The 22,733-nt window shown below is 41.4% G+C and overlaps 1 protein-coding gene across 2 annotated transcripts in view; it reads right to left on the bottom strand.

The window, feature by feature from the left end:
* Positions 1 to 22,733, bottom strand: part of obscnb (obscurin, cytoskeletal calmodulin and titin-interacting RhoGEF b) — an 802,448-nt gene that overhangs the window by 495,794 nt on the left and 283,921 nt on the right. For both annotated transcript variants that reach the window (XM_072576281.1, XM_072576282.1), the window contains one exon: positions 2,071 to 2,337. In XM_072576281.1, the coding sequence (XP_072432382.1) occupies positions 2,071 to 2,337 (267 nt within the window). The remainder of the gene's footprint in view (positions 1 to 2,070; positions 2,338 to 22,733) is intronic.

Below are 22,733 nucleotides of genomic sequence, written 5' to 3'. Positions count from 1 at the left end.
ATAAGGCAGGAACAGGATACTGATTAAGGATGATCAGCTATGATCATATTGAATGGTGGTGCAGGCTTGAAGGGCAGAGTGGCCTACTCCTGCACCTATTGTCTATTGTCTATTGTTTATCTTTACAGATGCTGCCAGACCTGCTAAGTTTCTCTCGCACATCCTGGTTTTGATTCAGATTTCCAGCAAATGCTGTTTTTTGTATTTATTAACTTACTGTTCGTGTCGTATATTAATAAATCTGACCTACTATAGGGTCTACAGTCAAAAAGTTCATAGATTTCATAAAATTGGTGGAGTGGTAAATAATAAGGCAGATAGCTGTAAACTTCAGGAGGACACCAATGGACTGGTCAGCTGGGCAGAACAGTGGCAAATGCAATTCAACCAGAAAGACTGAGATAAAGTACCTGGGGAGAGCTGAAAAGGATGAATGGTCGAATCCAGAAAGTACTGAAATTCAGAGGGACCTCAGTGTGCATATCCACAAATCACTGAAAATAGCAGGGCAGGCAGCAAAGGTAGTTAAGAAGGCACATTTATCCTTATTAGCTAACGTGCAGGATATGTGAAGGAAGGTTATGTTGGAAGTGCATAAAATGTGGGTGACGCCACAACTGGAGCGCTGGGTGCAACTCTGATACATTATAGGAAGGAGGTGATTGCACTAGAGGGTGCAGAGGAAATTTACCAAGATGATATGTGGACTGGAGGATGTGAGCTCTGAGTAAAGTCAGAAAAGGCTGGGGTTGTTTTCCTCGGAGCAGCAAAGATCGAGAGGGGACCTGTTACAGGCATTTAAGATTATGAGGGGGATGGATAGGGTGAATAGGAGGGAACTTTTCCCATTATGTGTAAATAGGTCTATAACAAGGAGGTATAAATTTAAGGTAAGAGATAAAAGACAGAACTGAGGAGAATTGTTTTTACCCATAGGGTGGTTGGAGTCTGGAACTCATTGTCTGTAAAAGTTTCTTGTAACATTTAAGCAGAAATTAGATATTCACTTGCATTGCCTCGAGAGCTATAGACCAAGAGCTGAAAAATAGGATTTGTATCATCAGATTTTCATTGACTGGCTTATACATGATGTGCTAATGGCATCTTTCTGTTCTATAAATGTCTGTGAGTTCCAGACAGGTCTTGTTGCTTGATAAATACTGTGTTTCTGTGGCTGTGGGAAAGCATTTTAAAGGGAATTGCACCAAAAATACATTTTAAAGGGAATATTGATTGTAAGAAGGCATAAAGGCAGAAGAAAGAGGTAAGGCCATGGAGGATTTTGAACACAAGAGTAAAAATTGGAAAATAAAGATGCGGCTAAACCAGGAGCTAGTGTAAGTCAGTAGGCACGTCTAGGCAAAAGGGAATAATTCAGCAGGTGAGTGAGTGGTCACTGGCAGCAGACAGTTGTTTTGTTGTAAATCTGGTAAGGGCCCTTCTACTCCTCCTGCCTCCAAAATAAGAAAAACAAGTCAAACTTTTCAGTCTCCAGAGCTTCCATTTAAGGATTGTTAGTTTGACTGCTTTGACCCTGAAGAAACCAACCACGGTATGTAAGGTGCATGCTGTGGTCAAGTAAAGATAAATTTTGCAAAGGAGCCTGAAACTGGCATTAGATCTAATGAATAGGACTAATGCCAGTTTCACGTAAATGTGCAGTTCCAGTGTGGAGTTACACATGTATATTCAAGACATATCCTGGCATCTGTTTGGTGTTAAAAATGACTCATTTCAGGCAAATCTACACTTGTAGACACGATTTAACACAAGAACAGTAAAAATGAATTTGGTTTCAACAGGCAACAAAAGTAGTAATAAGTAGGAATTTAAATAGCATTAAAGAAGTGTTGAAGGTTTCCTTTTATGAATGCATATCAGATATCTGGGAAACTTTGGAAATTAGACAGTGGAGGCAAGCAAGCCCTGAAAAAATTACAAATACATTTAAATGGAACACAAACTCATAAACTTGCTTGTTAAAAATTAAAGCAAGGTGACAGAAAGGTGAAGTGATCTCTTTGTGTACTCTGAATAAATTATTATTATTATAAAAATATTTTTCCATACCTTTCACTTTAAGCGAAGCTGTAGTCTGTTGGTCACCTGAATCACACACATATTCTCCAGAATCTCCTTGTTTCAGATTGCAGATTGACAGTTCAGCAATAGAACCCATTTGTTTTATTTCATACTTGTCACTGGGATGAAGCACCATTGTCCCCTTTCTCCACTCTACAGGAGTATTAGGCTTAGTAAGCTCACAGCGTAGAGTGGTGCTGCTACCTTCATCAGCTTCTTTGTTCTGAAGAACTTGTTTGAAAAGTACCGGAAGGGCTGGTAGGGCAAGAGTATAATGCATTTACAATAAAAACAAATAAAAATATTCAGCTATTTTACAAATATTGCACTTTTATATATAGTTAACTTACATTTTAAATTTTTCATCTTCTGAAGTTTTAAAAATTATTTAAAATGAGAAACAAATCATTTTGATGATTTTTTGTTTAGTCTTCCTCATACCTATACATTTTTTCCAGCGGTACATATTTATGAGTTATACTTGTGAATGCATCATCACTTCTTCATGATAAGAATACAAAATGAAAAGAAATTTAAAGGTGTTTACTGAGTGTTTGTACAACCACAAAATCAAATCCTTAACTTTGTTCCCCTTCCTTCTTTCCTATGTTACATTTATAAAATATAAGCATTTAATCAATCTTTGATATTAAGTTATCTGTTAAGTTAGGAAAAGATGACCTACAGTACAGACCAAAACATTAAGATTAGTAGTGTTATGCAGTTGTAAATCAAAAATAAATATAAAATGTTACATGCGATGTCCAACTGAGAAAGCCATCTCAGTGTTTATTTGTACCACAACACTTATGAAATTAACAAGTTTTTGAGGTAATAGAGTCTGGATGATAATAGACAATTAGGTACTGAGTGCGGTTTCTGCAAAGATCTGTCTTACACATGAAGTGACTGGTTAAAATGTGGCACATTTGTGCTGGTATAGAGACGTACATGGGCTAAGAGTGGGATGGCAACTTTCCTTCCATAACAAGATATAAATGAAGTGTGTTTTAATGACAATCCAGTTGGTTTTATGGTCACTTTTACTGTTATGGGCTTTGTGACTTCAGGACCTTTTAATTTTCACATTATCACATTGCCATGTTGAATTCATGTTAACTAGGTTGTTAGTCCAGTACAAAGATGTGCAGGTCAGATAAATTGGCTATGCTAAGTTGCCCATAGTGTTAGGTGCATTAGTCAGAGAGTAATGGGTCTGGGTGGGTTACTCTTCGGAGGGTGAGTGTGGACTGGATGGGCCGAAGGGCTTGTTTTCACAGTGTAGGGAAGCTAATCTAATATATCAACTACTGAATAGTACCCATCCAGCCATTGAATTTCAGCTTGGTGGATACTAAAATGTATCTGACAGAGTCAGAAAATTAGTACTTATTTCAGCCTTTGCTGTGTTTATTTAGTGGTTAACTGAATTAAGCCTCTGGTCAATAGTGATCCCAAGAATATAGACATGTTGAAGTCTCATTTAATGCTGGTACCTCTTAAGGTCAGTATTAGGTGGATGAGCCTTTTATTGTTGGAGATTGTCATTATCATTATGATTTTTTTTAGATTAGATTACTTACAGTGTGAAAACAGGCCCTTCGACCCAACCAGTCCACACCATCCCTCCGAAGAGTAACACACTCGGAACCATTTCCCTCCTAACACTAACACTAGTGGGAAATTTAGCATGGCCAATTCACCTGACCTGCACATCTTTAGATTGTGGGTGGAAACCGGACCTGGAGGAAACCCACACAGACACGGGGAGAATGTGCAAACTCCACACAGACAGTCACCCGAGGCTGGAATCGAACCTGGGACCCTGGTGCTGTGAGACAGCAGTGCTAACCACCGAGCCACCGTGCCGCCCTAAATTGTTTGGCACTTGTCATCAAAAAGTGATATAGGCTGGGCACAGATCATTTTATTGAAGGATTTGTCAAAGGTGCTGCAAGGTGTAACATTTGCAGTGAACAGCTCAACTCCTTACCCAGAAAAGTAGGAAGATAAAGCAGCTGAAGATGACTGAGTTAAGGACACTTGCCTGAAAAATGAAAAGTGACCGTGTCCTAAGGCTTTATGTCTGATGCCCAACAACCACATCCATCTCCCTGTGTGCGTCCAGCTATTGCAGCATTTTCTCCTTAACTCCCATTAACCATTGTAATTCTGAGGGGTCTGACTGCTATTTTAATCTAATGTTACTTTTATGTTAAAAGCATGCATTCTACTTTTCCATCCTCACTTCTGGCATTTGGCTCTTGCAACCACATTTGATTCAAGGCCTTGTCAAGAACTGAAACACACTAGTTTAGGTGGTACTCACAATAAGTATCATTGTACATGTTTTGATGAGTTGGTGTTATTTGGACTGGATAAATACAATACAGACGTAAAAAGGATAATAAAGAATAATAAATAATTCATCAGATATCTTCGCATGCAATTTTAAAATGGAAGCTTCTGGAAACACCAAATGCTAATATCAAGCTATAAGAGTTACAGATATATGCTACAGGGCAAATATATGCAATTGTTAAATGCAATGTATCAAAACTGGAGCCTGAGAGATGTTCAGAATACTAATGTATTGACTGGAATAACCTTTAACCTTTCCTAATTCTTCTGGATGTAGGTTTGCTCGCTGAGCTATATTATCTACAGCCATGAGTGAGGTACCGGATAACAGGAGGGTGGCTAATGTTGTGCCTTAATTTAAGAAGGGCTGTAAGGAGAAGCTGAGGAACTGTTACTGCAAAATCTACGGAGGTATGGCATTGAGGGTGCATTAGAGGTTTGGATTAGGAATTGGCTGGCTGGAAAGAGACAGAGGGTAGTAGTTGATAGTATAGGTTCATCTTGGAGCACAGTTACTAGCGGTGTTCCACAAGGATCTGTTTTTGGACCATTGCTGTTTGTCATTTTTATAAATGACTTGGAGGAGGGGCTTGAAGCTGGGTGAGCAAGTTTGCAGATGACACGAAAGTCGGTGGAGTTGTGGACAGCGAAGAAGGATGTGGCAGGTTACAGCGCGATATAGATAAGTTGCAGAGCTGGGCAGTAAGGTGGCAAATGGAATTCAATGTAGCTAAGTGTGAAGTCATTCACTTTGGTAGGAGTAACAAGAAGATGGATTACTGGGCTAATGGTAGACTACTTGGTAGTGTGGATGAGCAGAGGGATCTTGGTGTCCATGTACACAGATCTTTGAAAGTTGCCACTCAGGTAAATAGTGCTGTGAAGAAGGCATATGGTGTACTGGGCTTTATTGGTAGAGGAATTGAGTTCCGGAGGCTTGAGGTCATGTTGCAGTTGTATAAGACTCTGGTGTGGCTTCATCTGGAGTATTGTGTGCAGTTTTGGTCGCCATACTATAGGAAGGATGTGGAGGCATTGGAACGAGTGCAGAGGAGGTTTACCAGGATGTTGCCTGGCATGGTAGGAAGATCGTATGAGGAAAGGCTGAGGCACTTGGGACTTTTCTCATTGGAGAAAAGAAGGTTTAGGGGAGATTTGATAGAGGTGTACAAGATGACTAGGGGTTTAGATAGGATTGACAGTGAGAACCTTTTTCCGCGTATGGATTCAGCTGTTACTCGGGGACACAGCTTCAAATTAAGGGGTGGTAGTATAGGACAGATGTTAGGGGTAGATTTTTTACTCAGCGGGTTGTGAGTTCATGGAATGCCCTGCCAGTAGCAGTGGTGGACTCTCCCTCTTTATGGTCATTTAAGCAGGCATTGAACAAGCATATGGAGGTTATTGGGCTAGTGTAGGTTAGGTAGGCTTCGGTCGGCGCAACATCGAGGGCCGAAGGGCCTGTACTGCGCTGTATTTTTCTATGTTCTATGTTCTATGTTCTATGTAGATCTGTGAGTCTGACATCAGTGGTGAGTAAACTGTTAGAGGAGATTCTGAGAGATAGGATTTACATGGATTTAGAGAGACCGGTACTGATTAGGGACAGTAAGCATGGCTTTGAGTGAGGGAAATCATGTCACAGACTTGATTGAGTTTTTTGAAGAGGCAGAGAGTAGATGTTGTCTACATGGACTGTAGTAAAGTATTTGACAAGATTCTGCATGGTAGACTAATTAGTAAATTTAGATCAAAAAAAGGATTCAAGGAGAGCGAGTGAACTGGAAACAAAACTGGCTTGACAGTAGGAGACAGAGGGTGGTGGCAGAGAGTTGTTTTTCAGACTGGAGGCCTGTGATCAATGGTGCTTCGCAGAGATCAGTACTACGTCTACTGTTGTTTGTCATTATATAAATGATTTCAATGTGAATTTAGTAGGCATGGCTCGTAAGTTTGCGGATGATACCAAAACAAGTGGTATGGTCGACAGTCAAGAGAGTTTTCTAAGATTACAAAGGGATCTTGATCAATATGATCAATGGACCGAGGAGTCGCAGATGGAGTTAAATTTGGATAATATGAGGTACTGCATTTTGGTAATACAAACAAACACAGAACTTATATAATTATTGGTAGGGACCTGGATAGTGTTGTTGAACATAGAGACCTAGGGGTTCAGGTACATAGTTCTTTGAAAGTTACATCTAAGGTAGATAGGGTGGTTAAGAAGGTATTTAGCATGATTGCTTCCATTGCTCAAACCAATGACTAAAGGATTTGGGACGTCGTACTGAGGTTGAACAGGATGTTGGTTAGGCCATTTTTTGCGTAATGTGTACAGTTCAGGTCACCATGCTATTGGAAGAACATTATTAAATTGTAGAGGGTTCAGAAATGATTTATCAGGATGTTGCCAGGACTGGAGAGTTTGACTCATGAGGAAAACCTCAGTAGACTGGGACTTTTTTAACTGAGCATAGGAGGTTAAGGGGTCACCTTACAGAGGTTTATAAAATTATGAGGGGGATAGATAAGGTGAATAGTAAAGGGTGTAAATAGTAAAGTAAATCTCCTAGGGTGGGAGATTTCAAACCACAAGGCATATTTTTAAGGTTAGAGGAGAAACATTTTAAAGGGACCTGAGGGACAGCTTTTTCATATAGAGGGTAGCTCGTATACAGAATGAACTGCCAGAGGAAATGGTAGATGCAGGTGCAGTTACAACATTTAAAAGACATTCATACAGGTACAACCTGTGCTAGACTTCCCACATCGATGCGTCGGTCAAGAAGGCATAACAATGCCTCTTCTTCACCAGGCAGCTCAGGAAATTTGTCATGTTCACAAGGTACCTCACCAACTTTTACAGATTCACCACTGAAAGCATACTGTCTGAGTGCATAATGGCCTAGTATGGCAACTGCTCTGCCCAGGAGCACAAGAAACTACAGAAGGTAGTGTGCACAGACCAGACCATCACAGAAGCCAACCTTCTATCCATGAACTCTACTTACATGGCTTGTTGCCGCGGAAAGGCTGCCAGTATCATCAAAGATCCATTCACCCTGGCAATGCTTTCCTACAACCTTTTCCATCAGGTAGAAGATACAGAAGCTTGAACACATGCACCAGAAAGTTCAAGAAACAGTTTCTACCCTGCCTATTAGACTGATGAATCAGAATGGACTCCTTAACTTCAAAAAATGCTGATATTGCTAATGTTGATCTTGCCTAGCCCATTTCCTGTATGATGTAATCTGTATGCTTCTGTCCAAGTTTTTTTTCAACCTTTGATCTGTATGTCCTGATTTGCTATGATCTGCCTGTATCACTCATAAATACAGCTTTTCAGTGTACTTAAGTACATATAAGCACAAAATCAATCAATCAAATATGAAGAGGGAAGGTTAGAGGGATATGGACTAAACGCAGGCAAATGGGATTAGTTTAGTTTGGGAAACTTGGTTGGCATGGACAACTTGGTCTGAAGGGTCTACTTCATGCTGTTATGACTCTAGAACTCTATGACTTAATATCGGAAACAAGTAAGTGTTGAGATAAGTTAAAACATTTTACATGATTGACATGCCTAAAAAATTATGTCAGAATCACATCCCACATGCCCTCTAAAAGATACCCAGCTGAGTGCATGGGATCAGTTTGTACCCAATGGACTGGGAGAAAATGAGAAACCATTGGCACATCTTTGGTTCCTGTCTATGTGATCCAAAAACACACCCATCCTCCAATGTCACAGTCTACAAACCCTTAACTACAAACTCTTAACTCAAGAAAGGGTGCCCGCTTTCTCAGATCAACTGTTGAGCTGTCTCTGACATCAAGTCTTCTAAGAAACAGGAAATTACAGAATTGACAGGTCACTGAAAAAATGAAGATTTCTGGAACACGTTTATTCCTTATTGATCCATACTCTGATGATTTATGAAAGACTAAACACATGCAACAAGAATATCATAAAGCTAAATCTTAAAGAATAGTAAAATCGATATAAGACATTCTCAAGATTGTTTTAAAAAAACACATAAATTAGAACCCAAACCTTAAACACTTGGTTTTAATATTTCTGGAATTTCATTAATTAATCCAGAAAGGCACCAAGTCAAAGATTTTTTATTTGCATGTATCAGTTATGCAGCCTAAAGTGAGCGTACATCATTACTCAAAGGCAGTAGCACACTTCTGGTGAAAACACAGAGAATGCTGGAGAAACTCAGTAGTTCTGGCAGTATTTGTGGAGAGAGAAACACTGTCCAATATATCTCTTCTTCAGAAATCTTTTTCTGCTAATTCTATTTCTCGCTCCACTGAAGATGCCAGACCTGCTGAGTTTCTGTAGCATTCTGTGTGCTTGTTTCAAATTTCCAGATCAGCAGTACTTTGCTTTTTGCATGCCTCTGGATGTGGTCTAGGCGAAAGTGAGTACTGCAGATGCTGGAGATTAGAGTCAAGATTAAGGTGATGCTGGAAAAGCACAGCAGGTCAGTCAGCATCCGAGGAGCAGGAAAATCAATGTTTCAGGCAAAAGCGCTTCATCAGGAAGAATGGGCTTTTGCCTGAAACATCAATTTTCTTACTCCTCAGATGCTGTCTGACCTGCTGTGCTTTTCCAGCACCACTCTGGATATTGTCTAAATAGAGTCATACAGTTGTACAGCATGGAAACAGTCCCATTGGTCCAACTTGTCCATGTCAACCAGATATCCTAAATTAATCTAGCCCCACTTGCCAGCATTGGGCCCATATCCCTCTAAATCGTTCCTTTTCATATGCCCATCCAGATGCCTTTTTAATGTTGTAATTGTATCAGTCTCCACAACTTCCTCTGGCAGCTAATTCCATACAAGCACCACACTGTGTGTGAAAAAGTTACCCCTTAGGTCCCTTTTATATCTTTTCCGTCTTACCTTAAACCTATGCCCTCTAGTTTTGGACTCCCCACCCTGGGAAAAAAGACCTTAGCCATTAACCCTATCCATGCCTCTCATGATTTTATAAACCTCTATAAGGTCATCTCTCAGCCTCTAATGCTCCCTGGAAAATATCCGCAGCCTATTCAGGTTCGCCTTATAGCTCAAACCCTCTAATCCCAGCAACATCCTTGTAATCTTTTCTCAACCCTTTCAAGTTTAACAAGGGAGTCCAGAATCAATGCAGTATTCCAAAAGTGGTGTAACTAATGTACTGTACAGCCACAACATAACCTCCCAATACCTATACTAAATGCAATCAACAATGAAGGCAAGCATACCAAGCGTTTTTTTCACCACCCTCTCGAACTGTGACTCCAACTTCAAGGACCTATGAATCCGCACTCCAAGCTCTCTTTCTTCAGCAACACTTCCCAGGACCTTACCACTAAGTGTATAACTCTCGCCCTGATTTGCCTTGCCAAAATGCAACAGCACACATTTTTCTAAATTAAACTCTATCTGCCACTCCTGGATCCATCGGCCCATCTGATCAACCCACTGTACTCTGAGACAACCTTTACTATTCATTACACCATAAGTTTTGGTGCCATCTACAAACTTCCTAACCATTCATTTTATATTCACATCCCAGTCATTTATATAAATGACACAATCAATGGACCCAGCGCTAATCCTTGCTGCCCAACACTAGTCACAGGCTTTCAGTCCGAAAACAACCTCCACCACCAATCCCTGTGTCTTACCTTCAAGCCAAATTTGTATCCAATTTGTATTCAAATGGCTAGCTCTCCCTGGATTCCATGTGATCTAACCTTGCTATCTAGTCTAATATGCAGAACCTTATCAAACGCCTTGATGTCAATATAGACAATGTCTACCACTCTGCCTTCATCATTCTTCTGTCACTTCTTCAAAAAATTCAATTAAGTTAGTTAGGCACAATTTCCCACACACAAAGCTGTGCTGATGATCCCTAATCATTCCTTGCCTTTCCAATTATAAGGAAATCCTGTCCCTCAAAATCCCCTCTAACAATGTAACCTCCACCGATCTCACAATCACTGGTCTATAGTTACGTGGCTTTTCCTTACCAACTTTCTTAAGTAATGGTCCCAAATTAGCCAGTCTCCAGTCTTCTGGCATCTCACTCTTGGTTATCGATGAGACAAATATCTCAGCAAGGGGCCCAGCAATCACTTCCCTAGCTTCGCACAAAGTTCTGGGATGCATCTAATCAAGTCCTGGGGATTTATCGACCTTTATGCACTTTTAACATGTCCAGCACCTCTGCCTTTGTTATATGGGCACTTTTCAAGATATCACTGCTTATTTCTCCAAGTTCTTTACCTTCCATATTTTTCTCCACAGTAAATACTGACACAAAATATTTGCTTAGTATCTCACCCATCTCCATTTACAGCAAACAATTAAACATCTATTGGAATAGAGTCATAGTCATATAGCGTGGAAACAGATCCTTCTGTCCAACTTGTCTGTGTTGACCAAGTTTCCCATAGTTTCGCAATGAGGCCCATTTGCCTGCACTTGGCCCACATCCCTCTACACTATCCAAATATCTTCAAAATGTTTCAACTGTGCTTGTTTCTACCATTTTTTCAGGCAGTTCATTCATATACAACTCACCCCCTGCCCCTCAGATGCCGCTTAAATCTTTCTCCTCTCACCTTAAAATGATGCCCTCTGCATTTGAACTCCCCTACTCATTAAGTGAGAAAAATTGAACAATGTAATACATTCATCACACAGGACATTGGTGAGACCACATCTTGAATGGAAGTGATGTTGAATTTATTTAAGTCTCTCAGCTGGAATATTGCGTACAGTTGTGAGCAAATCATCATAGGAAAGATAGAAATGGATTGAATAGAGTGCAGATATGATTTACTAGAATAGTTCCAGGGATGAGAAACTTCAATTATGAGGATAGATCATATAAGTTGGGACAGTTCTCCCTGGACAAAAAAAGCAATTTTCAAAATCATGAGTGAGCTGGACAGGATACTTAAGGTGAAGCTGTTTCTCCTTATAAAAGAAACAAGGAAGAGAGGGCATAGATTTAACGTATTGTGCAACAAAGCAAGGATGATATAAGAAAAAAACATTTTCACACTCCCAGCAAGTTGCTAGCATAAGGAATACACTGCCAGGAAATGTAGAAGAGACAGATTCAATTGACGCATTCAAGAGTCATAGAGATGTACTGCATGGAAATAGACACTTTGGTCCAACCTGTCCACGCCAACCAGATATCCCAACCCAATCTAGTTCCACCTGCCAGCACCCAGCCCATATCCCTCCAAACCCTTCCTATTCATATACCCATCCAAATTCCTCTTAAATGCTGCAATTGTACCAACCTTCACCACATCCTCTGGCAGCTCATTCCATACACGTACCACCCTCTGTGTGAAAAAGTTGCCCCTTAGGTCTCTTTTATATCTTTCCCTTCTCACCCTAAACCTATGCCTTCTAGTTCTGGACTCCCCCACCCCAGGAAAAAGACTTTGTCTATTTATCCTATCCATGCCCCTCATAATTTTGTAAACCTCTATAAGGTCACCCCTCAGCCTCCGACGCTCCATGGAAAACAGCCCCAGCCTGTTCATCCTCTCCCTAGAGCTCAAATCCTCCAACCTTCGCAACATCCTTGTAATTCTGAACCCTTTCAAGCTTCACAACATTTTTCCGATAGGAAGGAGACCAGAATTGCACACAATATTCCAACAGTGGCCTAACCAATGTCCTGTACAGCTGCAACATGACCTCCCAACTCCTGTACTCAATACTCTGACCAATAAAGGAAAGCATACCAAACGCCTTCTTCACTATCCTATCTACCTGCGACTCCACTTTCAAGGAGCTATGAACCTGCACTCCAAAGTCTCTTTGTTCAGCAACTCTCCCTAGGACCTTACCATTAAGTGTATAAGTCCGGCTAAGATTTGCTTTCCCAAAATGCAGCACCTCGCATTTATCTGAATTAAACTCCATCTGCCACTTCTCAGCCCATTAGCCCATCTGGTCAAGATCATGTTGCAATCTGAGGTAACCCTCTTCGCTGTCCACTACACCTCCAACTTTGGTGTCATCTGCAAACTTAGTAACTGTACCCCTTATGCTCGCATCCAAATCATTTATGTAAATGACAAAATGTAGAGGACCCAACAACGATCCTTGTGGCACTCCACTGGTCACAGGCCTCCAGTCTGATAATCAACCCTCCACCACCACCCTCTGTCTTCTACCTTTGAGCTAGTTCTGTATCCAAATGGCTAGTTCTCCCGGTATTCCATGAGATCTAACCTTGTTAATCAGTCTCCCATGGGGAACCTTGTTGAACGTCTTACTGAAGTCCATATAAATCACATCTCCTGCTCTGCCCTCATCAATACTCTTTGTTACTTCCTCAAAAAACTCAATCAAGTTTGTGAGACATGATTTCCCACGCACAAAGCCATGTTGACTATCCCGAATCAATCCTTGCCTTTCCAAATACATGTACATCCTGTCCCTCAGGATTCCCTCCAACAACTTGCCCACCACTGAGGTCAGGCTCACTTGTCTATAGTTCCCTGGTTTGTCTTTCCTGCCCTTCTTAAACAGTGGCACCACGTTTGCCAACCTCCGATCTTCCAGCACCTCACCTGTGACTATCGATGATACAAATATCTCAGCAAGAGGCCCAGCAATCACTTTCTAGCTTCCCACAGAGTTCTCAGGTACACCTGATCAGGTCCTGGGGATTTATCCACCTTTAGCCATTTCAAGACATCCAGTACTTACTCCTCTGTAATATGGACATTTTGCAAGATGTCACCATCTATTTCCCTACAATCCATATCTTCCATATCCTTTTACACAGTAAATACTGATGCAAGATATTCATTTAGTATCTCCCCCATTTTCTGTGGCTCCACACAAAGGCCACTTTGCTGATCTTTGAGGGGCCCTATTCTCTCCCTAGTTATCCTTTTGTCCTTAATATATTTGTAAAAACCCTTTGGATTCCCCTTAATTCTATTTGCCAACGCTATCCCATGTCCCCTTTTTGCCCTCCTGATTTCCCTCTTAAGTATACTCCTACTTCCTTTATACTGTTCTCAGGATTCACTCGATCTATCTTGTCTATACCTGACATATGCTTCCTTCATTTTCTAAACCAAACCCTCAATTTCTTTAGTCATCCAGCATTCCCTATACCTACCAGCCTTCCCTTTCATCCAGACAGGAATATACTATCTCTGGATTCTTGTTATCTCATTTCTGAAGGCATCCCATTTTCCAGCCGTCCCTTTACCTGCAAATATCTGCTTCCAATCAGCTTTTGAAAGTTCTTGCTTAATACTGTCAAAATTGGCCTTTCTCCAGTTTAGAACTTCAACTTGTAGATCTGGTCTATCCTTTTCCATCACGATTTTAAAACAAATAGAATTATGGCCGCTGGCCCCAAAGTGCTCCCCCACTGACACCTCAGTCACCTGCCCTGCCTTATTTTCCAAGAATAGGTCAAGTTTGTAGGTACATCCACATACTGAATCAGAAAATTGTCTTGTACGCACTTAAGAAATTCCTCTCCATCTAAACCTTTAACACTATGGCAGTCCCAGGTGATGTTTGGAAAGTTAAAATCCCCTACCATAACTACCCTATTATTGTTACAGATAGCTGAGATCTCCTTACAAGTTTGTTTCTCAATTTCCCTCTGACTATTAGGGGGTCTATAATACAATCCCAATACGGTGATCATCCCTTTCTTATTTCTCAGTTCCACCCAAATAACATCCCTGGATGTATTTCCGGGAATATCCTCTCTCAGCACAGCTGTAATGCTATCCCTTATCAAAAATGCCACTCCCCCTCCTTTCTTGCCTCCCTTTCTATCTTTCTTGGAACATTAAGCTGCCAGTCCTGCCCATCTCTGAACCATGTTTCTGTAATTGCTATGATATCCCAGTCCCATGTTCCTAACCATGCCCTGAGTTCATCTGCCTTCCCTGTTAGGCCCCTTGCATTGAAACAAATGCAGTTTAATTTATTAGTCTCACCTTGTCCCTGCCTGCCCTGACTGTTTGATTCACTTCTGTTGTCAACTGTACTAGTCTCAGATTGATCTCTTTCCTCACTATCTCCCTGGGTCTCATCCGCTCCCACCTTATTAGTTTAAATCCTCCCAAGGAGTTCGAGCAAATTTCCCTGCCAGAATATTAGTCCCCTTCCAATTTAGGTGCAATGTGTCCTTCTTGTACAGGTCACTTCTACCCCAAAAGAGATTCCAAATATCCAAGAATGTGAATCCTTCTCCCATACACCAGCTCCTCAGCCAAGCATTCATCTGCTCTATCCTCCTATTCCTGCCCTCACTAGCTCAAAGCACTGGGAGTGGTCTAGATACTATTACCCTTGAGGACCTCCTTTTTAAATTTCTGCCTAACTCTCTGTAATCTCCCTTCAAAATCTCAACATTTTCCCTTCCTATATCGTTGGTTCCAATGTGGACAATGACCTCTTGCTGGTCCATTTCCCCTGTGAGAACATTCTGCACCCTCTCGGAGACATCCTTGATCCTGGCACCATGTAAACAACACACCATTCTGCTTTTTCTCTGCTGGCCACAGAAACGTCTGTCTGTACCTCGGACTACAGAATCCCCTAACACAATTGATTGCTTGGAAGCCGAAGTACCCCTCATTGCATTAGAGCCAGTCTCAATACCAGAAACTTGGCTGTTCGTGCTACGTTCCCCTGAGAATCCATCACCCCCTGTTTGAAATGGGTATATCCACAAAAGACTCCTGCCCTAGGTACCGAACTCTCTTACCCTTCCTGAAGTTAACCCATCTATGTGACTGTATCTGAGACTTTGCCCCCTTCCAATAACTGCTATCCATCACATACTGTTGCTGTTGCAAATTCCTCTTATCGCTTCTATCTGTCTCTCCACCCGATCCACTCGATCTGATAAGATTCGCATCTAACAGCATTTATGGCAGATATAATCTGCAGTAACCCTTAAACTCTCTTTAAACTCCCACATCTGACAAGAAGTACATATCACTGCAAAGGCCATTTTTGTTCCTCCACAATCTACAGAACCAGAAAATAACACCGTCTTATTCTTCTACAAAACACTGCACCAGCTTAAATTAAGAGCTATGGCTTATATTTTAAGTTTAATCAAGAGATTTATCTCCAAAGACATATAATCAAGAAAGAACCCACTGTACTCACTAATACAGCCTTTCTCTTGCACAGACTTAAAACGACAATTCACTTATCTGATTCTATGTTGTGAACTTCGTCCAAACCGGTTCCTCCAAGATTAGTTGTGAAATTCACTGTTTGTTAATTTTCCCAGATGCACTCCGATGTCCAGCAACACATGAATTCAAAAACAGCAAATGCATTAACTGTGCAGGTTCTCTCTCTCTCTCTCTCCTGCACTGTCCTCACCATGTGCTTCCTTTGTCTGCTCTTCTCCCTTTTACAACTACTGTTGTTTGACTTTTTTTTCCCAAAGTTCCAACACAATGCAACAGCATATAAAACAGTAATTGCTGCTCGTGGAATTTGAGGAAATCACCTCCAGCACCTAAAATACCTCAAAAAAATGAGCAGCTCTTACAGCCAGAAATTTTTCCCATCCTCCATCTTGGATTATGCAGAATTCCTAAGAGGGCATGGGATATCGGGAAATGCAGGACATCAGCACAAGATAATCCAAACTAGACAAAGAATCTGTGCAGGCATGATGGGCTGAAAGGCCTCATTCTGCATCATAATAATTCTGTGATTCGATGTGTAATTTAGGTCTCCTTATTAAAAGATGGATGTGAATGAGTTGGAGGAGGTTCACAGTAGGTTTACTAGATTGATACATGGAATAAGTAGATGGTCTGAGGAGGAAAAGTTGAATAGATGGGACTTGTTTCCACTATAGTTTAGAAAAGTGAAGGGTGACTGAAAAGTAGACAAGATCCCTGAACACTCTTCACTAAGTGGACTTAAAAAATTTCCTTTTCTAGTCAGAGAGTCCAGAACTAGGGGCACTGTTTAAATTCAGGAGTTGACCTTCTACAACTGAGTTGAGGAGAATACTTTTCTCTCCAAGGGCTATATAACTTTGGAACTATCTGCGTCAGAAGGCAGGAGAGGTATGTTCACTGAATTTTCTTCAGGTAGAGGTAAAGAGACTGCCTTACAAAACAGGAATCTAAGCCTATTGGGAATTGATAAGAATTTGGTGTTCCAAATACACATGACCTTATTCAATGGTAGAGAAAGTTCAAACTGTCTCTTTTGCTACATTTGAGCCCAGATGTAATGATCGCCCTGAGGACTGTCTGGTAGTGAGCTCAGATGCCTTTCGAAAGGACATAACTCCCTCCAAATGTCCTGCATCACTCTGGAGTAGGTTTCTACCTCTCCAACCCTTACAGGCATTGAGTTCTAAGTTCCTACCACCTATGGGTGAAGAAAGAGTTTCCTCACATCTCCTCTAAACATTCTGCCCTACACTTTAAATCTATGCCTTTAATCATTGATACCTCCATCAAAAGGAGACATTTCTTTGTGTCTATTCTATCTAAGCCCCTCATAATTTCATACATCTCAATCATCTCAACATCCTTTGCTCCAAGGAAAACAATGCCAGTCTATCCAATCTCTCTTTGTAGCAACGTCCCAGGGTACTGAAGGAGGTGGCTCGGGAAATCGTGGATGCGCTGGTGATTATTTTCCAGAGTTCAATAGAATCGGGGTCGGTTCCTGAGGATTGGAGGGCGGCTAATGTTGTGCCACTTTTTAAGAAGGGTGGGCGGGAGAAAGCAGGAAATTATAGACCAGTTAGTCTGACCTCAGTGGTGGGAAAGATGCTGGAGTCTATTATAAAGGATGAAATTACGGCACATCTGGATAATAGTAACAGGATAGGACAGAGTCAGCATGGATTTATGAAGGGGAAATCATGCTTGACTAATCTTCTTGAATTTTTTGAGGATGTAACTCGGAAGATGGACGAGGGAGATCCAGTGGATGTAGTGTACCTGGACTTTCAGAAAGCTTTTGATAAAGTCCCACACAAGAGGTTAGTGAGTAAAATTAGGGCGCACGGTATTGGGGGCAAAGTACTAGATTGGATAGAGAATTGGTTGGCTAATAGGAAACAAAGGGTAGTGATTAACGGCTCCATTTCGGAATGGCAGGCAGTGACCAGTGGGGTACCGCTGGGACCGCAGCTTTTTACAATATATGTAAATGATATAGAAGATGGTATCAGCAATAACATTAGCAAATTTGCTGATGATACAAAGCTGGGTGATAGGGTGAAATGTGATGAGGATGTTAGGAGATTACAGGGTGACCTGGACAAGTTAGGTGAGTGGGCAGATGCATGGCAGATGCAGTTTAATGTGGATAAATGTCTGGTTATCCACTTTGGTGGCAAGAACAGGAAGGCAGATTACTACCTCAATGGTATCAAATTAGGTAAAGGGGCTGTTCAGAGAGATCTGGGTGTTCTTGTCCACCAGTCAATGAAGGCAAGCATGCAGGTACAGCAGGTAGTGAAGAAGGCTAATAGCATGCTGGCCTTCATAACAAGAGGAATTGAGTATAGAAGCAAAGAGGTGCTTCTACAGCTGTACAGGGCCCTGGTGAGACCACACCTGGAGTACTGTGTACAGTTCTGGTCTCCAAATTTGAGGAAAGACATTCTGGCTATTGAGGGAGTGCAGCGTAGGTTCACGAGGTCAATTCCTGGAATGGCAGGATTGCCTTACACGGAAAGACTGAAGCCACTGGGCTTGTATACCCTTGAGTTTAGAAGACTGAGAGGGGATCTGATTGAAACGTATAGGATTATGAAAGGATTGGACACTCTGGCAGGAGGAAAAATATTTCCGCTGATGGGGGAGTGCTGAACCAGAGGACACAACTTAAAAATACGGGGTAGACCATTTAGGACAGAGATGAGGAGAAACTACTTCACCCAGAGAGTGGTGGCTGTGTGGAATGCTCTGCCCCAAAGGGCAGTGGAGGCCCAGTCTCTGGATTCATTTAAGAAAGAATTGGATAGAGCTCTTAAAGATAGTGGAGTCAAGGGTTATGGAGATAAGGCTGGAACAGGATACTGATTGGGAATGATCAGCCATGATCATACTGAATGGCGGTGCAGGCTCGAAGGGCTGAATGGCCTACTCCTGCATCTATTGTCTATTGTCTATTGTCTAATTAGTAAGTTTCGCACAATCAGAAAGGAGAGATCATATCCCAAGTGAGTGCAGGAACACTGTGGAAATTTGGTGCAAGGAAAGAGGTACTTTTTGCTTGCTTCTCTGGTTCATAGTTTGCAAGGACTTTTAACAGGATAACTGAAGGTCAGGATTTGGGAGCCAGTAAGTAAAGAAAGTGACATCACAGAAAAACTGTAATTTCACTGATAGTCCGACAAGCAACTAATGCCTATCGTTATGAGGTAATTTCAGATTAAAGGTAAATACGAGAACTACTCTGCAGATTAAAAACTAAAAGATCGGTAGGAAATTTAAAAATAAATAAACAAATAAGTAAGTAAAATAGAGATGCAGAGTCAAGCAATGTGTTGCAACTGCATGATGTGGGAGCTGATGGACCCATTGTGGTTCACAGTGACCACATGTAAAGCAGGTGTTGGTTGCTTGGGGAACTCCAGCTCAGAATTCTTGTGCTTGAGTCCAAGCTTTAAACACTGTGATACATCAGCAAGCGGCCAGGTTATCTCCTATTTCAGAAGACAGTCACATCTCTTAGATTAACTACCTCAAATTTGGTCAGTAGTCAGAGACAGCAGGATGTGACTAGAGCGAAGCAAGTACAGCAATCCATGGCATAATGCTGTAGAAGCTGGATTAGTGGTGCTGGAAGAGCACAGCAGTTCAGGCAGCATCCGAGGAGCAGGGAAATCGACGTTTTAGGCAAAAGCCCTTCATCAGGAAAATGGAAGGGGAAGGGGGCTGAGAGACAAATAATGGGCTGGGGGGAAAGTAAAGTCAGGGAAATATACACTGTTCTCTGAGGAATCAGGAGTTCTGAAGGCTCTGTTGCCTGGGTCGAAAAGCGTGGCACTGGAAAAGCATAGCAGATCAGGCAGCATCTGAGGAGCAGGAGAATTCACCTTCATCAGGCCTTCATCAAGAATGTGTAGGGGAAGTGGGCTAAGAGTTAAATAGGGGCTGGGGGTGGGGCTGGGGCAAGGTTGGTGGGATGGTGATAGGTGGATGCAGGTAATTGTGATAGGTCGCTGGGGAAAGAGGAGCAGATAGGTGGAAAAGAAGATGGACAGGTAGGACAGGTTAAGAGGGCATTGAAGAGTTGGGGAGTTGGATCTGGAATGAGGTGAGATGGGGAGATTTGGAAACTGGTGAAGTCAATGCTGATGCTGCTTGGTTGCACAGAGGTGGAAGATGAGGTGTTCTTCCAGTTGGCAGGTTGCTTTGATTTAGTGGTGGAGGAGGACCAGAACTTGCATGTCCTTGGGGGAGTGGGAGGGGGCATTAAAGTGACTGGCCACAGGACGGTGGGGTTGTTTGGTGCATGCATCCCAGAGATGTTCCCTTAACCGCTCTGTGAGTTGGCGTGAAGAATGCCTTATCTTGCACCTCAAGACCCAACAATCACATTGAATCAACATCGACTTAATCAGTTTCCAAATCTCCCCTCCCCCCCACCTCATCCCAGATCCAACCCTCCAACTCAGCAGTGCCCTCTTGAACTGATATACCTATCCATCTTCCTTCACACCTAACTGCTCTGCCCTCCCCACCAATCTATCGCTATTACTTCCAACCTGCATCCACCCGAGGCCTTCCCAGCTATCTTCATCGCTACCCCACCCCAGACCATTATTTGTCTCTCAGCCCCCTTCCCCTTCCACATTCCTGATGAAGGGCTTATGCCGGAAACATCGACCCTCCCACTCCTCGGATGCTGCCTGACCCGCTGTACTTTTCCAGCGCTACACTTTTAGAATCTGACTCTCCAGTATCAGCAGTCCTCATTTTCTCCTAGTGCCTGGTGCCTGTGTTCAGGATATCTCAACTGGGTTGCAGAGCAACTTGGAGTGGAAGTGGAAAGATCCTGTTGTCATGGTCCAATAGGTACAAAGAGGAAGCTGTTCCAATGGGACAGGCTCCATCTGCAGGTTAGCGATGGGTCTGATTGATCTCAAAACATAAATGGGAAAAATGTGCAAATGCCATACTGCACCATAGAAAAAACTTGCAGGCTGATTTGCTTATTGCACAAAGCATTTTAAATAAGGTAGATGAACTGACGGTACAAATTGAGATAAATGAATATTTCTCATATCCATGACTTAAACATGGTTACAAGGAAATCAAAATTGAGAATTTAATATTTAGGGATATTTGAATTTTCTGAAAGACAGGAGGGATAAAAAAGGTGATGGGGTAGCATTGTTATTAAGAGATGAAATGAGGACAGTTGTGAGAAATGATCTAAGCTCACATGATGTAGAGTCAATTTGGCAGAGGTAAAAACAGCTGGGGAAGAAGACATTGGTAGTGATGTACAGAGCCCCAATAGTAGCCACTGCAGTCAAGTCTATAAATAAATAAATAGCAGGAATCATGTAAAAAGAATAAAGTAATAATTATGGAGACTTTAATATTCAGTTGTAAAAATTGGAAAGGATAGCTATGACAATGAAATCAGAGTGCATTAAGGATAGTTTCCTACAGCAAAACGTCATAGAGCCAAGGAGGTAGCAGACTATCTTGGATCTGGTGATGGGCAATCAAGCAGTTTTAATAAATGACCTCCAAATAAAAGAACCCCCAAGGAAGTAGTGAACATCACATGATAGAATTTAATATTCAGTTAAAGGATGAGAAAATTGGATTGGAAACAACTATGTAGAAGTTAAATTAAGAAAATTACTATGGAAGGAGGATGGACTTAGTTAAAGTGAACTGGGCAGATAGATTAGCAAAAAACAACAGTAAACATGGAGTGGCAGACATTTCAGGAAATAATTTGTGACCCTCATCAAATTATATCTCAGTAAAGAGGAAAAAAAGACATAAACAAAACATAGCTAATCAAGGAATATAAGGAGAGTATTAAATTGAGAGGCAAAGCACATAAGGAGGAAGACACACCCGGAGCCTGGGTAAATTCAGAATCCAGCAGAGGACTAAAAAGATAATAAAGATAGAGAGTAAGTAAACTATAGGTCAAACTTGTGAGGAATATCAAAACTGACAATAACAGTTTATTTAAATATATCAAAAGGAAGAGACAGGTCTGAATAAACATAGGCCCCATAGAACATGAACCTTGGGAGATGGTTATAGGGAACAAGGAAATGGTGGAGAAATTAAATAGATATTTTGCATCAATCTTTAAGGTAGAAGATATTTTGAAAATCCCATTAATACAAAAGAAAATGGGGGAGGACTTAAGTAACATCGCCATAACCGGATAATTATTAGATAAATCAATGCGGCTAAAGGCAGATGTCTTGCATCCCTACATCCTAAAAGATGCTATGGCTATGGAAATAGTGGATACATTTGTTGTAATTTTCCAAAAGTCCTTGGATTCTGGAGGAGTACCAGAAAATTGGAAGATTGCCATTGTGACACCTCTATTTAGAAAGGGAAGGAGACAAAATGATAAGACCCAACGGTATTAGGGGTGCTATATTGACATCAATAGAGAATTGGCTAATGGGCAGGTAACAGCAAGTGGGAAAAAAGGATTCTTTTTCAGGTTTGATGACCTATGACCAGTGAGGTTCCACAGGGATCAGTGCTGGGTCCACAAGTATTTACAAAAGATATTATTTTTCCTTCCAAAAGAACAACCTCACATTTTTCCACATTACACTCTATTGCCCACTTACTTAACCTGTCAGTATCTTTCTGTAAACTGTTTTATTCCACTTTCCACAATATGACTTTCCACCTATTTTTATGACATCTACAACTTTGACTACAGTGTATTCACTTCCTTCCTCTAAGTCATTAATATCTTTTGCATATCTTTTCCAAACAAAGGAAAGCAAGCACATAGGTACATCAGGTAACTGGGAAGGCAATTGGAATTTTGGCCCTTGTTTAAACAGGGTTGGAGTATGAATAGGAAGATCTTAGTGTAACTGCACAAAATACTGATGAGATCACATCTGGAGTGCTGTGAGCAGTTTTGGTCTCATTATTTAAGAAATCATTTCATTGGAGGCAGTTCAGAGAAGATTCATGAGGATGATTCCTGGTATGGAGGGATTGTCTTATGAGCAAAAGTTAGGATTCTCCTCAC

The sequence above is a fragment of the Chiloscyllium punctatum genome, chromosome 8, assembly GCF_047496795.1.
Source record: "Chiloscyllium punctatum isolate Juve2018m chromosome 8, sChiPun1.3, whole genome shotgun sequence".
NCBI lineage: Eukaryota > Metazoa > Chordata > Chondrichthyes > Orectolobiformes > Hemiscylliidae > Chiloscyllium > Chiloscyllium punctatum.
Note: the sequence above shows the minus strand (reverse complement) of the source record. Positions and strands in the feature narration are given on the sequence as shown.